Source organism: Anopheles stephensi, chromosome 2 (assembly GCF_013141755.1).
Source record: "Anopheles stephensi strain Indian chromosome 2, UCI_ANSTEP_V1.0, whole genome shotgun sequence".
In the NCBI taxonomy this organism is placed as follows: Eukaryota; Metazoa; Arthropoda; class Insecta; order Diptera; family Culicidae; genus Anopheles; species Anopheles stephensi.
The window spans coordinates 88,435,521-88,457,607 of NC_050202.1; the positions used below are offsets into that span (position 1 = coordinate 88,435,521).

At 43.6% G+C, this 22,087-nt stretch overlaps 1 protein-coding gene across 9 annotated transcripts in view; it reads right to left on the reverse strand.

Moving 5' to 3' along the window:
- The window catches only part of LOC118505131 (protein tincar), a 91,098-nt gene that overhangs the window by 12,513 nt on the left and 56,498 nt on the right, over nt 1-22,087 (reverse strand). For all 9 annotated transcript variants that reach the window (XM_036040465.1, XM_036040464.1, XM_036040462.1 and 6 more), the window contains 2 exons: nt 20,557-21,524; nt 18,585-18,706 (listed from right to left, as the gene is read on the reverse strand). In XM_036040465.1, the coding sequence (XP_035896358.1) occupies nt 18,585-18,706; nt 20,557-21,146 (712 nt within the window). In that variant the 5' untranslated portion in view covers nt 21,147-21,524. The remainder of the gene's footprint in view (nt 1-18,584; nt 18,707-20,556; nt 21,525-22,087) is intronic.

The window sequence follows — 22,087 nt, forward strand, 5'->3', positions numbered from 1 at the left end:
ATTTTGAATGCAGAAAAAGCATAATTAAAGAAAAATGTTGGCAGCATATTTTTATCATTGCTTCGGTTCGGTTGTAATGGTGATTTAGTAGAAGGATTTTACTAATAAGAGATAATGATTTTGTGGACATTCTACCGAACCATTAGGCGAAACGAGAGGGGACGAGCAACCAGCACCAGCACCATAAGTAATAAGATTAAAGTTAATTCAGTTTTTATTACCTCCTTCCAGATAGAACTCAGGACGCACTCCCCTGCCTCGAGTGTCCAGACCACATCGTTCCATCCATTAAACAGCTTCAGATGTTTAATGTCTCAATCTTGGGGATCTTTTATCGGTTCTGACTTTTCGTTCCGCAAGCAAGGGTGAGGGTGAAAGGTCATTCGCATGAAAACTATTTCCGGGTATCCTGGTGTGATGTAGCACTTAAGGCACCACCCTAACCGTCCAGCATCCGGTTCGGTATCGTGTCGTTGACACATCAAGATCCGGAGGAATAAAGTAGCAAAGGTACGAGCAAGGTTGAGAACTGGAAGCAATTAAATCTGATCTATTTCAGATTAGAGTACCGTGGGACTTTCGGGTCCCGTCATTGGGAGTGCGAGTTGGGGATGTCAGTTGGACTGTTTCTCACGTGGAGGTGATACGTTTTACTCCATGTATTATCCGATTTTATGGACAGCTTTTTGGGGGAGGGAAGAATGAGTTTGGGTCATGTAATTTGATTAATACTGATTTATATGACACAGTGAATGATAATAGTTTTGGTTGGATCTGTTGTAGTAGAAACATGTGGATCACCATGCGTCTCCATCGAAGCTGCAAAACCACCAGGCGTCTCCATTAAGCCAAATTAGATAACATAGAACATAAAATCGTTCTGGGTTGTTGTAAATTTAAAACAAAGCAGTCATTTTACTGCATAAATTTAATCTTTTTATCACATTACCTTCAGTAAATGATTCCCTAATATTTAGAAAGCCTGTTTTGTCAACGACCCTAGCAGCGTAAAGGGATTGTTTATGTCTGGATTTTATTTATCTTAATTAAACGCTAGGATTTAGGTGCCCGTTCACTCACCCCACGCAGACCGTTTCCGAAAAAGCGGGCCGTATTATCTTTAAACCCTCGGCAACCATATGTTTCCGATCGGGGCTTTGATTTGGGTTGCGCCGGTTGCGGAAAGGATTAACGATAATTCGATGAGTTTACCGAAAAATGGATTGGGACACAGGTACGGTTGGGCCGCACCCTCGATTGCAACACTGTGACCGTTTTGCAATCGAAATAATTGCTTCCCAAAGGTTAATCCTCTTACTGCTAATGCCCTTTTCACCGGAAGTTGCCCCATCCACGTTGCCGCTTTGCTGAGCAAATCTTGTAATAAACTGGGCAAGAAGGGGAGTGAAAGCGTGAGTTCGGGTCCGGGTGTAAAGTTTCCCAGCATCCATTCATTTACCGAGCAATTCATCTACCCGTGTAGGTGCAAGCATTTAAATAGGATCCCAGGATGACGTAACTGAGCAGTTTCCCGGTCTTTTTGATACACCGGGATGCTTCCGTGTTATTACCACTTGTGGGGTTGGGTGGCGTTTGTTGGGTGGTTCTCCCCGGCGAGGACAAGTAGACGAACACAAACAATAACATGACTCGCTGTTGCTGCTACTGCTGCTTCTGAGTAACATTGTTCCACTTGCGAGGCACAGTCGAATGGAATGTCGGATACAGAGCTTCGGATAAGGAGTTGAGGTTTTCAACCCTCGGGCTAGTTGTTTGCTGAACCAACATGCAGACATTAAGCGACATGAAGTTTTTTCTTCCATCGCAACATAATGTCGTAACTCGGTGTGTGAGTCTAGCTTTTGCTCAAAATCTTGGTTTCTTCCGTTGAACTTATTGTGTGAAGCTGGTTGGAATAAATTTCACCACTGCCGATGGAACTTCACTCGCAGCGTGATAAAAAAATCTCATCCTTTTTTCTATAAGAAAATCACTATAAAAGAGAGAGAAAGAACATGGCATCAATTCCGTTCCGAATCGACATGATTTTGTGACTTCCACTTTGCTCTGGGAAAGAATAAATCGCCAGGAACAGCGCAGAGCGGCAGAGCTGTTGCAGGGCGAGAGTCTTTAGTGAAATTGAGTTTACTTTTACCATTGTCATCTTAAACAGATTTTAATGATGTCCCTTGTTCTGTGTCATCGCTTTTTCTGGATGGGGGAGTTACACTCACGCTCGAACGAATTTAAAAGCGAAGGAACAATATTGTAGCTAGGCGTGGAAGGATTAAAGTAGTGAGGATTGAGTAAAAATGAGGAGTATTGTTGGATGGTTTGGAGATTTTACCTGAGCTTTGTTACTGGTATTTGAGTTGAAATTGACGGAGTAGGGTTAGTTGGGGCTGGCAATGATTTATGCATGAGAATCATTTCAGCGAATTGTCTGACTGTGCCTCTCTTACTTTGAGCATTTAAATGTGAGTATTGTGCTTGTTTTAAAATATTCGTCTAGAAATTATGTCAGAAAATGGTCATATGAACTCAAGTTTTCATATCGTCCCACCGATAAACTTCCTTTCACTCGGACATCTTCATTAGCCGGGTGTTTTGCATAAAATCAACCCAAAAATTATTGACAGACACCAGGAAATAAGTGTCAAGATGATTGCTTTGATGAGTTTTTCTGTTTGCTCACTTTCCTCGAGTGTCGTCCAGATGAGTCCCAACCCGCCCCCTTACCGGGTCCCCCAATGTTTAAGGAAGTGATTAAGCAAAATCAGCAACTTTTCCCACGGTTTGCTTACAGCGGGCTTGAGCAGGAAATCCAGCGGTGTTTTACAAAAAAAAAAAAAAAAAAAACCCAAGGCGTCCATCCCGAATTATGATCCAAAAAACCCTAAAAGTTGTTGGTTTGTTAGCATTTCGCTTATCCTTCGCTGCCTACCTTAACCTTGTTTCCTTCCCGCTTAAAGCGGAGTTGTACACTCAACTTTAGAGGACAATCTTGTGAGGTTGAGCAGTAAAAAAAAACGAACAACCCTCTCTCAGGACATTGTTTGGACGGTGGAAAGTTAACGAAACTTTACCTCAAAAAAGAAAAGATTATCCCACGCGGGCCCGACTGCCATAAACCATGACCAAAAGCGCCAAAAGTAAAAATTCACCCGTAACTTTCTGTTTTGCCTGTCAGAAATGAACCCTTGTAGGAAGCACAAGTCTTTGGCCTGTTTGGCTTGCACACGAAGATAAGTGATGGATCATGGGGGAAAAAGTAGGCAAAAACTCCGCCAAGAGCACGGATACTATGCTGTACGGGGAAGCTGCTACCAACAGGCGCTACTACTTGAAGGATCATATTCAAAACAGTCCTTCACCTTCACGGCCGAGCAGGAGGAAGGATTCTTTTGAAACATGACTCGTTTCCTGTGGTATGATGCTGGGAGTCGGTGTGTGTGTGTTCTTGCGTTTAGTGCTAGTAAGTAGAGAAGGGTTGTACCAGGAATGTCGCAATAAGCCAATGTTCACAATCGACTGCTTCTGGGAGGAAAGTGCAACACGCTTTCGGGACTTAAGTGTGGTTAAGTTGTTGCAGCAGGAACTCCACAAGTTGAAAAACATTTGAACGGTTATGCAGAGCGAGAGAGAGAAAGAGAAGGATTGAAACGCGCCATTTGTTCGTTCGTTTCCAACTAATTTGTTGCGTACAATAGTTGTTGCTTCAATGTGAAGTGCGTGCATGCGTGTCACGCCGCAAAAGTTGTTGTTCTCCAACAATAATAACAAACCCGAACCATGTTACACAGGCCGGCATGATTCAATTACAAGTTTGTCCTGATTGATTGAAATGTTTTCCCCCTCTCTGTGGCGAGGCACACGCATGTGTAAGGAGGCAGCATGGGGTTACATGAGCACAGCGCCCACATAACCTCACCGATGTTTTACAGGAAGTTTGTAGCAAAACTTTGAACCCGATTTGTTTGACAATGTATTGTGAGAGGAATGCTTGTGATGCGATTATATGAGTGATTGGATCAAAACGTTTTTATTTTAAATTCCTTCAGCTTGGTAGCTTCGTAATGCTGGAGGTAATAAATTTGTATCAAAATCCCACTTGTCACACGAAGTACTCTTGAAACCGCACGCCCTAACAACTTTGAGTGAAGCGATTAAATGAACAAAGCCCAGACACCTTTTGTAGGGGAACAAATACACTAAGCTCTAAGAGAGAGGGAGCGCGATTTGATGAAGCAACAATTTGTAGCCCGGATTGACTTTTTTCCCGGCCACTCATACCGCGCGTTATTTAATTACTGTCGTCCGCGAAAAGTTAGTCCAATGGACCCGGCCGGAACGCCAGATTTTACGCCGAGCACCACTCATCCAATACGGAACTGGAAGGTGTGAAGTGGTTCGCTCTTTCATGCTGCTCACTCCGGTGGAAAATCCTACCGGAAAAGCCTATCAGAGAAGCTTTCGCAATCGCGGGCCCGGAGACCGTCTGCTGTCACCTTCCCTTGTGCCGGGTTGTTCCTGTACGAAAGATGACTTCCTTTGGGGATTTTTCCTCCAACTCCCGAACGCGCGCACCGTATCGCGTGAAAGCTAAAGAGGTGCTCAAGAGGCAACCAAGCGTGGAGGAGTCGCACGGCAAAAGGGGAAACCAAGAATCAGAGGCGTGGAAGGAAAAACCTCCGGAAGCTGGGAGGCGAAGGTTGAAATTTACCGCCTTCAGGCTGATAAGCGTTTCAAAATTTTTCAGGGGACGAGTCGAGAGAGCAAAAGCCTTACCTTCTGACACGGTAAGCCGCTAAAGAGATAGGAAATTTTGAAAACAAGACTGCTCCTGCACCCGACTGGAGAACGCCGGGTGGAGCTGGTTGCGTTGGTTGGTTTATTATTTTATCAACATTAGAACAGGATGGCGTGGCACTTCGCTAAAAACCGCAAAACCCCCTGAAACCGAGCTGCTTTGTTGTGCTGCAGTTGTGGAGGTGGATAGTGGAAGGTTGGCAGGCTGAAAAGGGATTTCGATTAGTCGACGTGAGTTAAAGCGATATGAGCCAGGAATTAGAGTGTGTGGCCACCGCAATTTATTGTGTCGGGTTGTCGGGAAGCAGACAGTTAATGAGATTTGTGATGGGAGGGCTATAATCGGGTAGGTTGCTTTTGTGATGCTTTTATTGCAAAAAGCGGTTAGGGATTGGGGAGTTATGGAAGGATAAACATTATAGGAAGAGCTACAGTTGCACTACCTTTTTTTGCAAAGGATTCACGAAGAAATGCCAGCAGCGCCATCTAATGGGAATCTCTGTTAGTCTACATTAGAATCCATGACAGTTCAAGGCCGGTATGCGTTATGGAAACTTTTGTATGCGTTATGACATTTGGTGACTAAAATGCTGTCAGTTATCCATACAAACTGGCGAGCTGAACTAGGGATATGTCTTCTTCTTTCCTTGGCTCGAACGATCTCTTAGGGCATGGCTGCCATTTCTGGCATACTAGACTTATTGATACCGCATAGTTGGATAGTCAGTCCTCACTATGAGGGAACGGCCCAGATGGGATTTGAGCCCCGGTTCTACCGAGTGAATATCGGCGCCGCTGTCGCCTCTTCCATTGGATTGCCCCATATATCTAGCTATAGTAATTGGTCTACGGAGATGAACTAGAAATGTTCCACGAACTCCTGGACGGGCAATCTTGAGTCCAGACACGGCTGAAACAATATCAGCTTATCATGGAAATCTTGTTTGATATCTGTGAGATATTCAATTGGTTTAGTCAGAATAGTAATCACCTTCATCAACTGTTACGAGATGCTTTCATCGGTTTGGCTCTGTCTGCTCTAACATTGCTTGAATGTTCGACTGATGTCGGGATAAAAGTTCCAGTTTTCTAGGTAATGTCGTCATAAGCCCTATTATTAGTACTTTTACAAGACTCCCAGTACTTCAGCGCTTCTATTCCTCCTTATTACTGACACAGTTTTCGCCAAACACACTAGCCCCGATTGCCGTCGTTTGATTACAAAGACTTTTATTGCGATGTTTTGTGGTGTAAGTGCAGTTGTAAAACAAAGCAAACGCCATCGTGGTTGTGGGGAGCCAACTTCACGGACTGACTCATCAAAAAGTCCAGGTCAATGTGTATACGCTTCGATTGCATGTTTTAATTTCTTCCGTACCAGTCATAAAACCCAGTCACCACTTTGCAGAACACGTACGGGATCGATACGGGTTTCCTCAACTCCTCCGAACAAGTTTTGCCTTGTGGACTTGCGGGAATCAGGATTGCATCGTGCAATTTTTATTATTTTCTTCTACACCATGTACCTTGTGAAGAGTTTTTTCCAGAAGTGCAAGAAACACGGGGCGAGTGAACCGTAACGCTTGCATAGGAATAATAAAAAGCAACCCTTTTCGATGTAGCCGAGTTGTTTTCCGTCCAGCGTGGATGTACAATGCAATGGCTTTCGGTGACATGGCGTCCTTGTGTGCGGTGTAGTGGACGGTTCGCAACGAGAACAGTCCACTTTTTCTTAGCAAGCGAGTGGATATGTTTTTCCCCCTTTTGCTTCAGGGTGTACAATGTTGTGATGTATTTCTGTTCAATTTTCGATGTCATCGTTCGATGGGCGTATTGAATGACCTTAAAGATTGTTGATGTGAAAACAGGGGGACAGGCATTTAGGGGTGCAATATTTGCGGTAGGCTGCTACTCCACAGTGTGTAACGCACCGAGAGAGATGTTGGAGATTGAAACGAAGCTGTGTTGTCCCGATGATGATAACATGGCTCCTCTCAGGAAAGATCTTGTGTGGGAGCAAAACCTACTCATGGCTGATTGTAAATCAAAGGGCAGGTTTATTTGCCCATTGTTTCCAGCCCGTTCCCTGCTGCTGGATGGAAGCTATTAGAAGTTTTTATTTGGTGATACACAATGAAGGAAGCAGAGCCTCCGGGGAGTAACCTCAAACGGACTCGAGTTGAACCATAAAAAACCCTCGTTCTCAACAATCCACATCTTACGGCGAGTCCCGTATGAGGCAATGGTTATATGGCTAGGGCTCGATGGCCTCCTGAAGATGCGTCCTGAAGGATGACACTTTTCCGTAGGCGATAAGCCCGATCCCTGGGTTGTTGATAAGCAGCGGGACCGATTTAAGGACGGAAACAAAGTTGTTTATTTCCATTCCGGTTTATCTAACTGTGGCCGGAAGGATGGGAATTCTTCGAATGGTCACAGCGATAACTTCAACACCACCGTACCCTATCCTTGATGCCCAATAAATGCCCTTTCCTTTTCCCGGGATGTCGCCTGCAGGAAGAATCTTGTTAGTGTTATCCAAAACTTTACGACATTTTCGAAAAATGATCCAACAAAGTCGGAAAGCGAGGAAGAGCGAGCCGCAACACCATTTCGACAGCTGCTACGCACTGATGCTGCCTTGGCGTTAGTCGAAGCAAGTCAGTGACAAGTGCGTTAGCTTCAAACTGAAGATGCTCGCTCGTGTGCGGAAGGTTTCAGTTTATGATTGAACATTCTGTAATCATACTTTGAAGAAATGTCTTCAAAAATCTCTCACCCCTGGGAAAATGGGAAAGGAAGAAGTGGGTAGAGGTAATTGCGTAGAAGACAATTTAAAACATCGCCGCAAAATGTTTTACTTCCCACAACCCCAGGTTCGCTTATCCCTTCTAGCGCTTATCGTTCAGTATGGTTTACTAGGGTTGGGATAAGACCATCTTCCCAACTGAGGAAGACACGGAAGGATCCAATAACAAAAGCTTCGTCGAATCGTCGGGGTGCGAAACTTTGACGGTGTAAACTTTGCATTATAATCATCCCGTTGCTGCTGTTGCTAGTCTCCGTCCTATCTTGGAGCAATGGGAGGAATTTGCAATCGATCGCTCGGCTCGCCGTGATGGAGAGGTTTAGGATAGGAATTTTAATTAGGATATTTTTGAATTGCTCTTTCCGTTTTGTGCCTGTCCTCTGGAAAATGGATAGAAAAAAAAGTGGAAATGGAGGTGCAGCTAAGGCATTAAGTTGTTTAAGCACTTAGTTAGCTAGCTTCGGAAATGGTTCATAATCGAAAGAAGAGGATGAAACGGTGAACTTCACCGTTGTAGAGCTTCGTGAGAGTTAATTTTTTAATTGCAAGAGAAGATATTTTTGTATGCGAAGAAAACTGCCGGATGATGCAAAATAATGGTTCAAAAACATTCTTGAAATATTGACCTAATCTGAAGCGTTAAATGAGGCCTTTTTGGGATTGTTGAATGCATTATCTACTGACACGAAGGTTTAAAATGATAGTTTTCCCCGTTTCATTATCATCGCTGGGTAAAAGCTTTTATTTTCCATGGAACGCATCAAACCATAAATAAACCATAACTTTTTCCCAGCCACAGATATAGACAGAATGCACCATCATAAATGCAATTTGCATTTAAAGCACCTTATTCGCCATCCTGGAGTAAGCTTACTGCAGATGCAAAAGAGCAACATTTCCAAGACAAAAAAAAATGAACCATAAGACACCGACATCAAAGCCATTTTCCTCGCAAAACAGGAAGCGATTTTTCACCTTCACAAAACATCACCGGAAAACGCTCGTATCATCATCAGCTTTTTCCAACCACTGTTCAAAAGGCACGGGGAAAGCAAAATGAGCTAAAATGTCTGTGGAAAATACAATTATGGCACCGTTAGGGAAATTCAGTGCCATCCAGCGAAAGATGCAAGTCCATCCGGGTGAAGACGTCCCCCCTCCCGCCCCAACATCGAGTGGGGGAAGTTTGTCTTTGTTGAGGTGGGGATTTGTTTTTCCCAAGTTTTCTTTTATGCTTCTTTAGTGCCGTGGTTATTCATACAATTTTACGCAATTTATTTTCATTGAATTAAAATCATTTTGTACTTGTGGTGTCACTTTTGCGGGTTTTTTTTGGAAGTCACGGTGAAGCATCTTGCTGTTTGAGGAAACGATTATTGATTCTGGCGTGTGATGAAAACTTTTGTCGAGGGATGAAAGACTATAACAAAGAGCTAAGAAGAGTGTTTACCGAAAGGTAGAAAACGAAAGAAACAAACGAACAAAATAAAACTCTTAAGAGAAGGAAAAAAGGAATAAAAGAACAGATAAGGACAGGTGAAAGAAATGAAAGAAAATGGAAAATTTCCTCCACAGTATAAGCACAAAGTGTGATGGAAGAACCGAAGCAGCTGTAAAGATGTGGAAAAACAAAACAACACTAATAACACCATTACTGATAAGACATAATCCTCCCGAATGAGCGGCAAGTTGTTTCCCTTCAATGTCTCTCGGTGTATGCAAAGAAAGTGAAAGCTGGCGATACTTCGGACTGGGAGGTTGAATCTATTTCCCGTTTTCAGTAAAAAAAAACAGGAGCTGTCCGATGGTTATGGGGTTTTCCTGTATTTTCTCCCTCTCGATGGAGATGGAGCCATGTTTTGTTCCTTTGTTTTGTGTGTGTGTATGTTTTCCATTTTCCATTTCCGTTCAAAGGCGAATGGCATGTCGGAGGAACGTGTACGTCCGTCCGTATAAAATTGGATTATTGCCTTTTATCCCGTTAGCCTTTGATTGGCCGTTAGTTTAGCTTCAGTTTTGGTACGGAGCGACAGCCGGATGGGATAGTTTGAATTTTAGCTGGCGCTTTTATAAACTGTATACGTCGGATTGTTTTCTATCCGGGGTTTTCTCCGCGAAGCGACGGTTCTGTTGATTTGACGGATCCGATCTGTAAGGTTAGATGCTTGTTTTCGCTTTGGTAACGAAGGAAGATTAGGGCAGTGAGCAGATAGTTTCGTTTGGTGCCATTTTCTTTAGTCTTGAACGAGTAATTGAATTTGGGAAATACTTTAAAGTGTAGTGCGTGGAACTAAAGCGATGTTTTAAAGAATCTCAGTGAAAATCGATTCAAATTTGCATTTAAAAAGAGACCCTTGTTGTAGATAAGATGCAAATGAGTTTCTTAATGATGCTCTTCTTGTATAGTGATTAAGGTCTATAAACACCTGAATGTATTCAATCATTATTTTGAGATTCTCGTTGGACAGTCTTTCAAGTTAAAGAGGGAGTTTTTACACTTTTAGGAGTTGTGTAGGTAAGCTACTTTGGATGTCTCCAAAATCTTGCGAGCAAGCACAAGATTTGATTAATAGATTGCATACTTTTAGGCGTATCAAAGAGTAGAGTCGTTGAAGGACAATTCTAATATAAAACTAAAACAGGATAAACATATTATACGAGCAAGATATTGAATGCATTGCGAAGTCTCAAAGATTATCACGAATGGTTCGAAGAGTTTCCTATGAAGGACTCTCCAGGAATCAATCCTATCATCAACGCTGCTCTTTTCATGACGCCGCCTTCATTTGGCGTGTTTGAAACATCAACGCTTGATTTGACGCCCCCTTTTCACCGCCCAGTAGCCCATTTGAGGTTCCAATTTCAAAGGAAGGAAACTTGAATAGACTCATCTCACATTTATCATCCTTCTGCAACTACACGGCTCTAGTTGATGAACGGTCTCATGCATCTTTTCTGGCTGACTACACTGGTGCATCTGACACCACAGGTAGGGTAACGCTTTCGACAGTCAGACCGAGTCAGAAAGGCATCATTAGTTATGCAAATGCGGTCAGCGGATGGTACAGTGTACCTGGACACACCAAGCTGCCCGAGGGCGATTGTCCGGATTTTATCGGTCACCAAGGTGCGATGGGTTTATCGCCGACGCTGGTGGCAAATAACGTACGTAATTCGAAAGCGTTCGAGATTACTGAACCGGGAGAGATTATCCAGCGGTGGTGGGTTAGAGCTACCGTGTGTGTGTGTGTGTGTGTGAGAAAATGGGATTTATTGGGCTTCTTGAAGTATCCTGCTGGTAGCTGAGGAGCAATGTAAATGGCACATTAAACGAGGCGAATGATATAAAGCTTCACCGGGAAAATGGGGTTGATTGAAATGTATCCGGTGAATGGGAGCTCACCAGGGATGCGGATTGGATTTCAATCACGAAGGAGGATAATTGTTTAAGCATTGCGTATTGAAAAAATCGCTAGAACAAAAGTTAAGTAAGTGCGCCTTAAAGTATGCAATCTACTGAACAAAAAAATATTTTTCGACAAAATTTCCCTTTGAATGTAACTTATTTAAGGTTATCAGGACCAAATAAGCAAGCTCATTAACTGTTCCATTCACCCACAAACTATTGCCCAGCTCGGTTGCCGTTTTGTAGCATGCAAATTAAAGCACACGCAATACAAGCTGATCATGTTTGTTTCGTCGAAAGTGCAATTATGCTTCGTTATGCACTCGCACTCGGAGTCCAGCCGTTCGCTCCTAGCGAAGTACGACCTGGCACCAGGGGTGTACCAGGGCCGGGTGGCATTTATAATTGAAACCGTTTATCATCGGTTGGTCAATGTTTTCCCGGAGCGTTGCATTCTTCCGCTTAGCTCTCGGAGGCTGCGTTTGCTGCCTGGGCTAAGGGATGCAGTTATAAAAGCGTAAATTATGTTGGAGCCTTCGGATGTAGCCTTCGGTCGATTGTCTTCCAAGTGGGCCGGACACGTGAAAGTGGTCTGCATGCCTGAGTCGAAATTGGGAGGCCGAAGTGTTTGCTTAAGGCAGCACAAGCACCGAGCTAACTGTGTTTGATTTATGTTCTTGGTTGGATGATGACGCAATGAAATGGACTTCGGTTGGAGGACATGTTTATTTTGGTGCGAAGTTATATTTTGAATCCGATTGGAATGTTTATTGTTTTGGAAAATTCTCCAAATAGTCATCGTCTCGTTTGACGAAACCTTGTCTAACCTCATTCTAGTCAAATCAATGGAGTTTTATTTTCATGCCTGCCATTTTTCTCCTGGTGACCTATGTCTTGGGTGAATATCGTTTTATTCCAGCTCATCAAATACATCTTGAAGGCGTGGTTAAATTGAAACACCAACAAGAAAAGGGTTCACTCAAGAAATCATCCCATAGCTAAAATCTACTTTCACTCGTCTTCAATCCAAAAATCGGACAAGGAACGAAAGAAGAAAAATCAATTTGGTGTATACTTTGCCACGGTTGAGTTACCTTTACGATTATAAACTCCCCTACCAGATGTCCGGAACCTTATCGGGACTGTAACACCAGAAGAAAGTATCCCTCACGCCGGTCTCCGTTTTTGGGGATAAAGTCGGGGTGCAAAAGGTTAAGAAAATTAAGCCCTAATGCCTATAATATTCGAATGCCTAATACACGCAAACTGACCCGTACCTCCCTTTCTGTGGATGTTTCCATCATCCAAAGCATCATGCTGGAGTTTCTAGGCCGGTTTGTGAGGTGTTGCATGCTTGAAAAATGTAACGGTAGCCCATAAAAGGCGGAAAGAAAAAGGAAAATGGGATCCGACGTGGCTACACTCCCGACAATCACTCACCTCCATCCACGCTTTTATGGGTGAATGAGAAAATATGGATTCAATTTATCAATTTTCCTCAACCGAAACGTGTTTTGGAGATGTGGGGAGTTTTCCGAACCAGTTCGATAAGGTGATCGAAAGGGGTGCCCTATAGCACTAAGTAGATGCAATTGGGTGGAAGGGTATTTACATAAAAAAATACTATGTTAATGCTTGTGTCTAGGCCATGGTCTAATTTAATCGTTTTTGATAGGCAATATTGGGTAACTTGAGTTCCTTGAAGAGAGTCCTTAGATGTGGCTTCATTTTATCGTGAAACACGTGTTGTTTTTGTACATTTTGTAGCTATTTATTTACATTTCTTTCCCAACACACCACACTAATACGCTACCATTGGTCTAGAACTGGCAGTATTTGTTGTTTGTTCTCCCTTACTAAAGTGTGTCTTGGCAAATAAATACTCTCTTCCATGTATGCCAAGAAGCGCCTACGGCAGTACGGTTGGTATTTCCTTATCGCACCGACAGCTTCCGGTTCTTCAACCTTTCCCTGTGCGGGAGCGTCGTATTTCATCGTTCGTTCCACGCGAAAATGCATCAACAGACTGGCGGCAAACTTCAGCAGGTAACTCTGCGGACAAGGTCTGTGGAACAGGTATTTACTGACCGAGGTTTTTCGGGTTGGTTTTGCGCACGGTAACCTACCCCCAAAGGACATTCTTTCTGACTTCCGGCAGTTCAATCACGACAAAGAAAGTGGGACCGGAGCGAGGATATGTTTATGCGAACAATTTATGTTTCCTCTGCCCGAGTGAAAATTGGTTGCAGTGAAAATGGTGAAGCATGACGAAAAAACAGCTTCTTCTTTCACCGTCTTGGCAAGTTCTTTGCTGCCTCATTTGCATTGCCTGTTAAGTTTCCCGCTTCCGCACGAGGGAAAGATAGTTTCGCCGAAAAGGGAACTTTCACCAAGGCAGGTGAAAAAACTTTTCTTCCCGCCCTTGCATCAAAACCTGAGACATGGAAATGAAGTTTTTTTTGCGTCTTGAGTTGGAAAACTGTGGTGGTATATGTATGCGAAAAACTTTACCCTGGTCTTATTACGAGCTTTTTTGGGGGGGTAGGGCGATCTCGCATGCACTTGCGGTGAGTTGGTGCGGAGGTTTAGACAAACTCATGCAATTATGCTGGTTTCTTATGATGTATTTTCATGAGCCACCTGAGCCGCTAGATTCTGCAATGTGAGGAGTAATGGAGTTCCGGCCCGGCCCTTTTTTAGGAATTCATAGCGGTATGAGAAGTAAGTTTGGCGGCAGAGAATTTGGTTTTGGTAGTTTGGAGAATTAATTAAAAATGGCTTTACATTAAACTCCACTAGCTAGAGCTCTGCATCATTAAAGTCTGATATCGTGGAAGAGAAATTGAAGTCGAATATCCAGTGAACCTCATAGTAAAATCGATTTAAACATTCTGAAGATATAACAAAAAAGCCTCGCAATATGTCACATTCGATCAAGAAACTAATTTGATTCGAAATTGTGACAGCCCTGTCAGGTGTGTTAAAAATAGCGCGGAAATCTCTTTTTCTCTTCCGGGTTCCAATCGGTTCTCCGCAGCAGTCTGGCAAAAATGCTGCCGAAGACAGATTTTAGCCAATCAGTTGCAGTATTGAGAACCTGCGTCTGGGATCAGGCACAGCCGGAAGTAGCATCCGCGTTGACAGCTGTCGTTCGTTAGTGTTAGTTGTATGGCTTTGTGGCGCTGCAGCAAAAGTAGGCAAAAAAATAGTAGCGAGAAGTTGACAAAAATATAATATTGAGCAGGTGTTTAATATTGAATGCCTGGCACTATTTTTTATTGTTAAATATGTTGATTGAGGTTTTTTTGCTCAAAAAATGCTAGTTTACCTACCAAAAGAGAGAATGGATGCTAGTAAAATTTCCACGACATCAATTAATGGTTCTTCTTCGAAGCTCATATTTAATTTCCATGAACGAACTCTTTTTTAAAGCGCCCAAGAGGTGTCAATAACCTTATGACAACCGAAACGTTTCTTTCTCTCTCTCTCCTTCGCCATCAGCTTCACATTCATCCGGTAAAATGTAGCAAATTACAGTTTAAAAGCTATTAATTTACGGCTGTTCGCTTGGTTGCACATTCTTCAAGACAATTATCTACCCCTACACACCGATATACTTTATCTCGGTATATCGATTTTCTATTCACCCTTCCCTGAAACCCTCCCCCCCGATTTTTGTCCGCCCTTGCTTTGCTGACTTTCGATTCTACCGGCGAGATCACGAGACACCGGCGTCCCTACGTGAACCCTCCGGCGCTGGGAGTGTCGTCCAGGGCAAGTGATGTGTTTTATGAGAAAAGTTTCACCAGGCTGATTTCCCCCGGGGACAAACCTTGTCGTCCCCAAAACCTCTTTGAATGAGGCCAAAAGGGAAAACCTTCCGCACGGAAGGTGTACGGAAGGCGTGTGCATTGTGGTGAAATGGTAAAGTAATAGAAGAAGCGAACGATAGGAAGCGGAAATGAACAAGGATGACTTACAATTACATTGGAGTGTTTTTTGCTGTGGGTGCGTGCGTATGTAAAGTTTGAAAAGAAAAGTGTTATTTCTTAAATGCTTGCTTCTTGTTCCGATAAACTGTTCGTCTCCTTCTTTAAAGTCGTGCTTGCGGCATATTTATGACACGTCTGGATGGGTAATTTTCATATGAATCGCTTCAAATGTAAATTATTTATTGTTATGTGCTAGAAGTTAAAATTTTCTCAATTCTGAAATTTTGAATTTGAACACTTTTTCTAACTCCTTTTAAATAAAATTCTATTTATAAATCATTCTCCACATCATTCGTCAACAGCACTAGGAGCGATAACGTTTGTTTGCGACATTTTAAAACAAAACGCACTCTTTTACAGTCCCATGTCCAAACGGCTTAAAATGTCATCCTTTTGCAATGGTCGTGAAAAATCGAGAAATAAATGCCATCTTTGTCCGATGTGCCCCGCGTGCTGGTAAGCGGGTAAAATCAAATCGAGAAATTGCGCGTTGTAAATCAATTCCTGACAGCGCGTAATAGGCGTACACTCTAGTTTTTTGGCGTGGCCAGCAGCAGGACACAAGTCACAGTTCCACGAGCATGACTTCCGGTGGCGGAATGTACGGTGGACGCCCAAAATTGAACGCTCGCGCGTGAGGGAATGTGACCAGATGGTGCCAATGTTTCGTAGTCGTCCGTACACTGGGCACCGTGGCTAATGTCAAATGTGATGTGGACGGGGTCGGTAGCGTTAGGGCGGGTTGGTGTTGCAGAGAGGATATCTCTGCACTTTGCGCACCCTATCTTTCCGATCGGCTGTCAATAATGCTACGTGGAAAAGGTCGCGCACGTCGGGTGTGTGGCCCGGAATTGCTGCAGGAAAACGCAGGAAAAGTTATTTTTAAATCATGATGACGATTTTATCCCTGTGTTTGCTGTTTTTGGGAGTGTTTGCAGAAGTTTGGAGTTCCAAAGTTTTCTCCTACATTTTGTATGGAGGGATAGGGAGTCTCAGACTAAAGCGTGATGGTTGGGTGGAAAAAGTTTGCGTCGATGTTGTCGATAAGCGAACATATTTAACATGGGTTAAGTAGGGATTTAAAGTACCGCAGCGAACGAAGCAGTAGAAGGCACTTAAGCGATCCTTGGAGGAGAGGAAAATGCTCAGTGAGATATAAAAAATAAGTTGAGAGAAAGATTTTTGAAAGGAATCAATATTTTATGAATAAATATTAAATATTAGAAGGCAATAATGAGGTTTGTTTAGAGTCATAGTAGGAAACAGAATAGCTAACCAATTTTCCAGTCCGAAAAGTGACACTGTAAAACACATTTTTGCCCTGTACACTTCCCACACTACTGGCTTTTAATGCAACAACGATGCTCTGACTAGTTTTATCCAATTAGGCTAATTTGTAAATGAAGTAATTCGAACGCAAAACCCCCACGCAAGCCAGTCACGGATGGCTTGCATTAGAATAATTACAATTGATGAGGCTCGCCGCTGCTTTGGTGAAAAACAATCCCGATGCGAAACAGGAAATGCAACAAATGGATTAAGCTTGCAACACGATACGCAGCACGAAAGCGGCGGAACATAATTTAATATTAATGTAAAGCACGTTTCAACATCCTTTAATAACTGTTTTCTGTTTTTGCTACTTTCGCACGGACATGGAGTTGAGTGTGAAACGTAATAATGCTCATGTTGCCATGTTGGTTGCCACCGACTCACCGCTATGTGATACTCAGCATAAAAACATACAAAATCAAATTATTGGCATTACGAATATGATCGGTGTTTGTTGTTGGGAGCGATCGCTATTCGCTCTCAAACGCGCTCGCTTCTCTGCAATTTCCCAATCCAATTAATTTCCGCTATCATTTAAGCTGAAGAGAGTATCGCTGCTCGCGATGAAAAGCTCACTTCAGGGTGGGTGGGAAATTTAATTATTACAATAATAAAGCATGACAGGTTTGCCGCACATCACACGCGCTGACAGGAAACCATCGTTGACAGCGGCACGACACTGGAGCTCCCGGTAGCATTTTCCACCCAAAAGCCTTTGCGTGGTTCTTAAGCTTAAAAGGGAGATGAAAAGCGGATTATGACACCGAGGACAGCGAGACCGAGGCTTCAATGGAGCCTTGTTGCACGGTAACGCTTTAAAGCTCTTGGGAAAGCCCTCAAGAAAAGGTGCTAAGCAGGTAGCGAAACAAATTGGGGAATTATATTTTACACCGGCAGAACAAACTAATCGCCCCAAATGAATGGAACCGGGCACTATCCACTTCCGGTTCCGGAAATGCGAGGGTTCTCTTACGAGTTGGAAGGAGCAAAAGCAGTCTTGAGCTCCACCATACCACCAACAAACTCACATACTCATGCTTGGGAGGGTGAAAAACCAACCCGGCAAAGGCCACCCTCTGGTGGGAGCTCTTCGAGCGACCGTGCGTTCCAACTGCACATTAATTCATTCTTATTTATTGTCATCTTTAATTTCAGTTAGCTTTTCCATTAGAAAGTTTCGCAGGTGAAATAGTGCTTTCCGTTTCCCGTGGCTTTGCACCCAGCTGCGGGATAGCGTGAAATCGTTCGCCGGTTGGGTTGGTTCGTGCCGGCAGACTGTCGTACTGAAGCTAAGGAATGCTCTGGGCTCACGTGAAGAAGAACGCTAAATTGAGGATTGTTTATCGACTGGAGGGAATAGGAAGCGGGACCTAGAAGTTCGGGGCTTTAAAACAAACCAATAAGCGAAACAAAGAGAGAGAGAGACCTTAAAAGCAGCAAGAAATAATATGATGGCTTAATAAAGTTTAGCTTGCTTAGCTGGGGGAGCAAAAATGCCGAGCTGGATAAAGAATGCGCTTTATAATATTTTTCATTAAAATAATACCCACACCGAAAGAAATCCAATACAATGTAGATACCGTTTATGGTTTTCCGAGCGAAATGCTATCAATGCGGTTCTAGTGAAAAAAGCTTTTTGGTTTTGTTTGGACACCACAATAAGTATAATCGCACACACACAAAAACGGGTTGCAGCATTCCCGGAAACCAACCGCGTTCTATTAACACTTGATCCTATTTCTATTATCGGGGCCTCCCTTTTTTGCCGTTGCTTTTCCATCGTTGTCCCCGGCCCGGGCGTCCTGTAATTGGATTTTCTCGGTATAATTTCCCGCAACTCAAGGGCAAGGCTTCGTGCGCGTCATTCGGTTGCAAGCTACTTCAGGTTTTGGTTGTGTGTGTGTGTGTGCGTTGGAAAATGGGCTTAAAATAATTTGCCAACAACAGCGGGGAAAACGGGGGGTTAGGTTTTCACATTACAGCTTTCTTGTGTTATTTTCTTAGGAAAAAACTTGCTATTTCAATTGGCTTTTGAAAAGAAGAACAGATTCTTGGGAAAAAAGGTATTTATTGCTTGCTGAATGGTGAATGAAAATACTTTTCTTTTACAGAGAGAACTGAGCATGAATGGAAAAGCATTTTTATTGGTTTTTTTTTCGGCGATTTTTTCACCCAAATCAGTTCAGCGTTAGTTTAAATATGAAAGGAGCAATTTTCTAATTAAATTGTACATTACCTCTTGGGAGGAGTCCATTTTCAATCACTTTTGCTTCGAGCAGCAATCGAGGGAGCAGCAGACAGATTGCCGTGATGATATGTATGAAGGCCGATGTAGGACCACCGTGAATCCAAAGAGACCTGATAGGGTGAAAGAGAGAAAGAGGTTAACTTCAACACTATTCCAAAGCATTTAAGTTTTACTACTTAAATTAAAACTTTTCAAACACTCTTTTTTCAACGAAAGGAGAAAAAAAATAACAATTTTCTCCTGTATCGCTTCTAAGGTGAAACACATTTTCATGCCCGCTGTTTTTTGCTTCCGAAGTTCTTTGCTCAAGGAATGATATACAGTGCAGCAGCGTTTGCATAATTTCGTTCAGCAGGAGCAGTGCAACCAGTACAGACAGCTCTACCACCGCCTCGTACGATTATGCACGTGCGCCGATGCAAATGCATGAAATGACAGAAGCGAAAATAATGCGATGATGATAGAAAAGCTAGATAAAGTGGTATGCACATTGGCAGGACGCTTTGCCCCGATCGGGGTTTGCTGTTATGTGTGGTGCCAGGCCAGGCGATGCGAAATAGTGCCACTCAAATAGCTCCGGGGACAGAGTGGTATGAATTAAGCAGGTTGTTTCCATTACCAGATGGGTTGATGAGTCGCAAACGTGATGCAAAGCCGGGCCATTCCCATACGGAGCGTACTGTGCACGGTTCACAGATTAAATTGATAGGGTGAAAATGAGTGAAAATACTCAGCAAACAGTTTAATAATAAGTCTTGTTTGAGAAAAAGTCTGTGCGTTAAGAGACAAGTGAAGCTGGCTTTAAATTATTTTTGAGGCAAGCTTTAGTTCTCCTTTTAGAATTGCAAACTAAGAAGAAAAATATAACTCTCGAGCAAAGATCTGGGATGCCCCTCAAACCCAGTGAGTGAGCGCCTAAAAGTATACTATCTTTTGACGCCATCTGTACGTGTGGTTTAGAATTTATAGTTTGCCACTGCTTGTGAAGGCCGGGCTGTCGGCAGGCAGTGTTTTGATTTTGCCAGCAGCTGTTACCATTGTTATTAAGCGCAGACGAAGCATCCATCACCGGCAGAAAAGACAAACATCGGCCCGTGGGAAGTTGTGTTCCAATTGGAACCGTCTAAACAGCAATTGGAAGCGACGCGAAACGGTGGCAAGAAGATTTGGCAAGAAGTTCTAGAAGCATTCTAGCATTAAAGGGAACCGGTGTTGCCCCCGGTTGTGGCTGACTGCAAATTGTGCTGCAAGAGTGAACAGGGGATTATGAAGGTTGCTCGGTTCTGCACGGTGAAGGATTAGCTGATAGCGGGGGCATATCTATCGGAACGCTTTTCCCACACAAAGTCTAGTCGATATTCTTTAGGGAGGGTTTTGGCTTCCTAACCTTCCGCCTGTTGTGTTTTGGCTCCAAGGAGTTCGTGCTATACGCGAGCTAGTTTTAATTAAAGTTGGTGCTTGTGTTGGGGCCGAATACTAGCTTGCGTCTCATTAAGACGATCCCAGCTCCTTGCTGCGGGCGCAAGCTGGCAATACGCACCGGGGCGTATTGTGTTATGCAAGAGCTAAGACATTCGGTTCCACAGGAACAGACGCGTCAATAGTGAAGGAACGGTGATCACTGGAACCATCGTTCATGCACGTACAACGCGTCGGAAGCCACCAGTCGTTGAGGAAGTCATCAAAAGTGCTGATACTGCAGCGTAATGAGAATATAATGAAAATTGTTTTGATTGTGTTTCGCTCGCAGAAACACCGGTCGGAATAGATGACGATGTCTTGTTGCAGTAATTGTCTAACAAAGCAGACACAAATACAATTAGGCAAGCTACGCGCGCGGATGAAATGTGCTCTCGCGAACTTTAAACGAAGCTTCGCATCGGAATGTAGGTTATGGTCCTTAAGTAAGTAACCGCAACAGTCAAGCAGGTTTGGGATGTACTTATGTTTGTTCACTTACCGCAAAGTTCCTTCGAAGGCTTCCTCCTCCAGTCCGTCATGGTTGGACGACGAAGAACCGTGCCAGAGCTTGGTGCCTGAGGCCAACTTCATACCATCGTTCGCAAGATTGCCCACGCGAAACAGTGCCGAAGCTAGGAGCAGCGGCAGAAACAGGATGACCAGCCCGCAGAACACGATCTGGATGTCAAGCTCGGTGGTGGGTTTTTCGTACTTCCAGCTTAGCGCGGATAGTCCGATGTACCGGTGGGTACCCTGCACGATCAGGTATCCCTGCAGCAGCGTCATCAGAATGCCGTACCAGATGGACCAGAGCGTGTTGAGGTGAAGCCGCCGGCGCCGATGCTTCCCCGGGTTGATATCGGCTGCGTGTGTCTGACGCCGCAGTGAGCCAGCGTTGGTCACGTACTGGGTGGAGGTGTTGCTCGTCAGCACGACGCTGCTGTGCGATATGCTTGAGTTGAGACTTTGGCATTGCTTGGACGAAGCGGTCGAGGTGGCGGTGATGTTGAGCAGTGATCGGTTCTTCTTCGAAACCATCGTTATGTCACCACCGTTCTCGTACCCCACCAGTGAACCAGTTATGGACATCGTGAAGCTGAAGTCGAGCTATGAGTGACTGCCGAAAGATGGGGTCTAGTAGGTGATGATGCTGCTATAGTATACTACGTTACGTTAGGCTACACTACGGCGATGGTGAAGGATCGCCCTTTTGGGTGTGCTTTAATTGCGCAAGTGTTTGACAGAACAAAGACTAGAGCCAACAACAAAGTCATTGAGCAAGTGGGCGTATGACGCGGCACAAAAGTGCATGTCATAAGCCTTGGTAGCCGACGGACGGCCGAACCGTAGGAATCGGCTCGGGGCTACGTATTTTGGAGCAATCCTTTCGGTGGTTGCCTTCGATATGTCGAGTACATCATTGTGTCGAGGGCTGGCGAAAGACGTTGCGCGGTGAGGGAATTATGTCTGTGAAAGAAAGCGAAGATGAAAGAAACGATTAGTGATGTTGAATAGTAATCTTCAATTGAATTGACGATTTAAGGATAGTTTTACGTAGATATTCTCAAAGTCGTTTCGTTACTTAAAATATTTAGCTTTGTCAAAGACGAATTGCATAAATTTAGGCGAACAAGTTTTAAAAAGCCTAAAGCTATGCATTCCGCATAACATGTTTAGTGTTTTCTTTCAAAAAATTCTTAATTGAATTTTCAAAAATTCCGTATTGATTCAGAAATGACGTCAAACATCAGAAAACACTGCAAGGCACCTCCCATTCTTCAACGTGTTTTACTTCGTTACCAAAATGTGTCCCACTCGGTGCGGGTGATTTGTGGCTACATTTGTGTTACCTTTTTGCTTTGGCACAACTGTCCCTAATCGATGTCAATTTGAAAACGAAGAAAAAGAAATCCCAACGAAAATGAAACAATATGTGCCTTCGTGTTTTTTGTTGCTGGCTGGTTTGTCACAAAGGTTTATCGTTGATTGACGAAGGTATGTATGTACTCTATGCCAGCCCCAAAAAACGG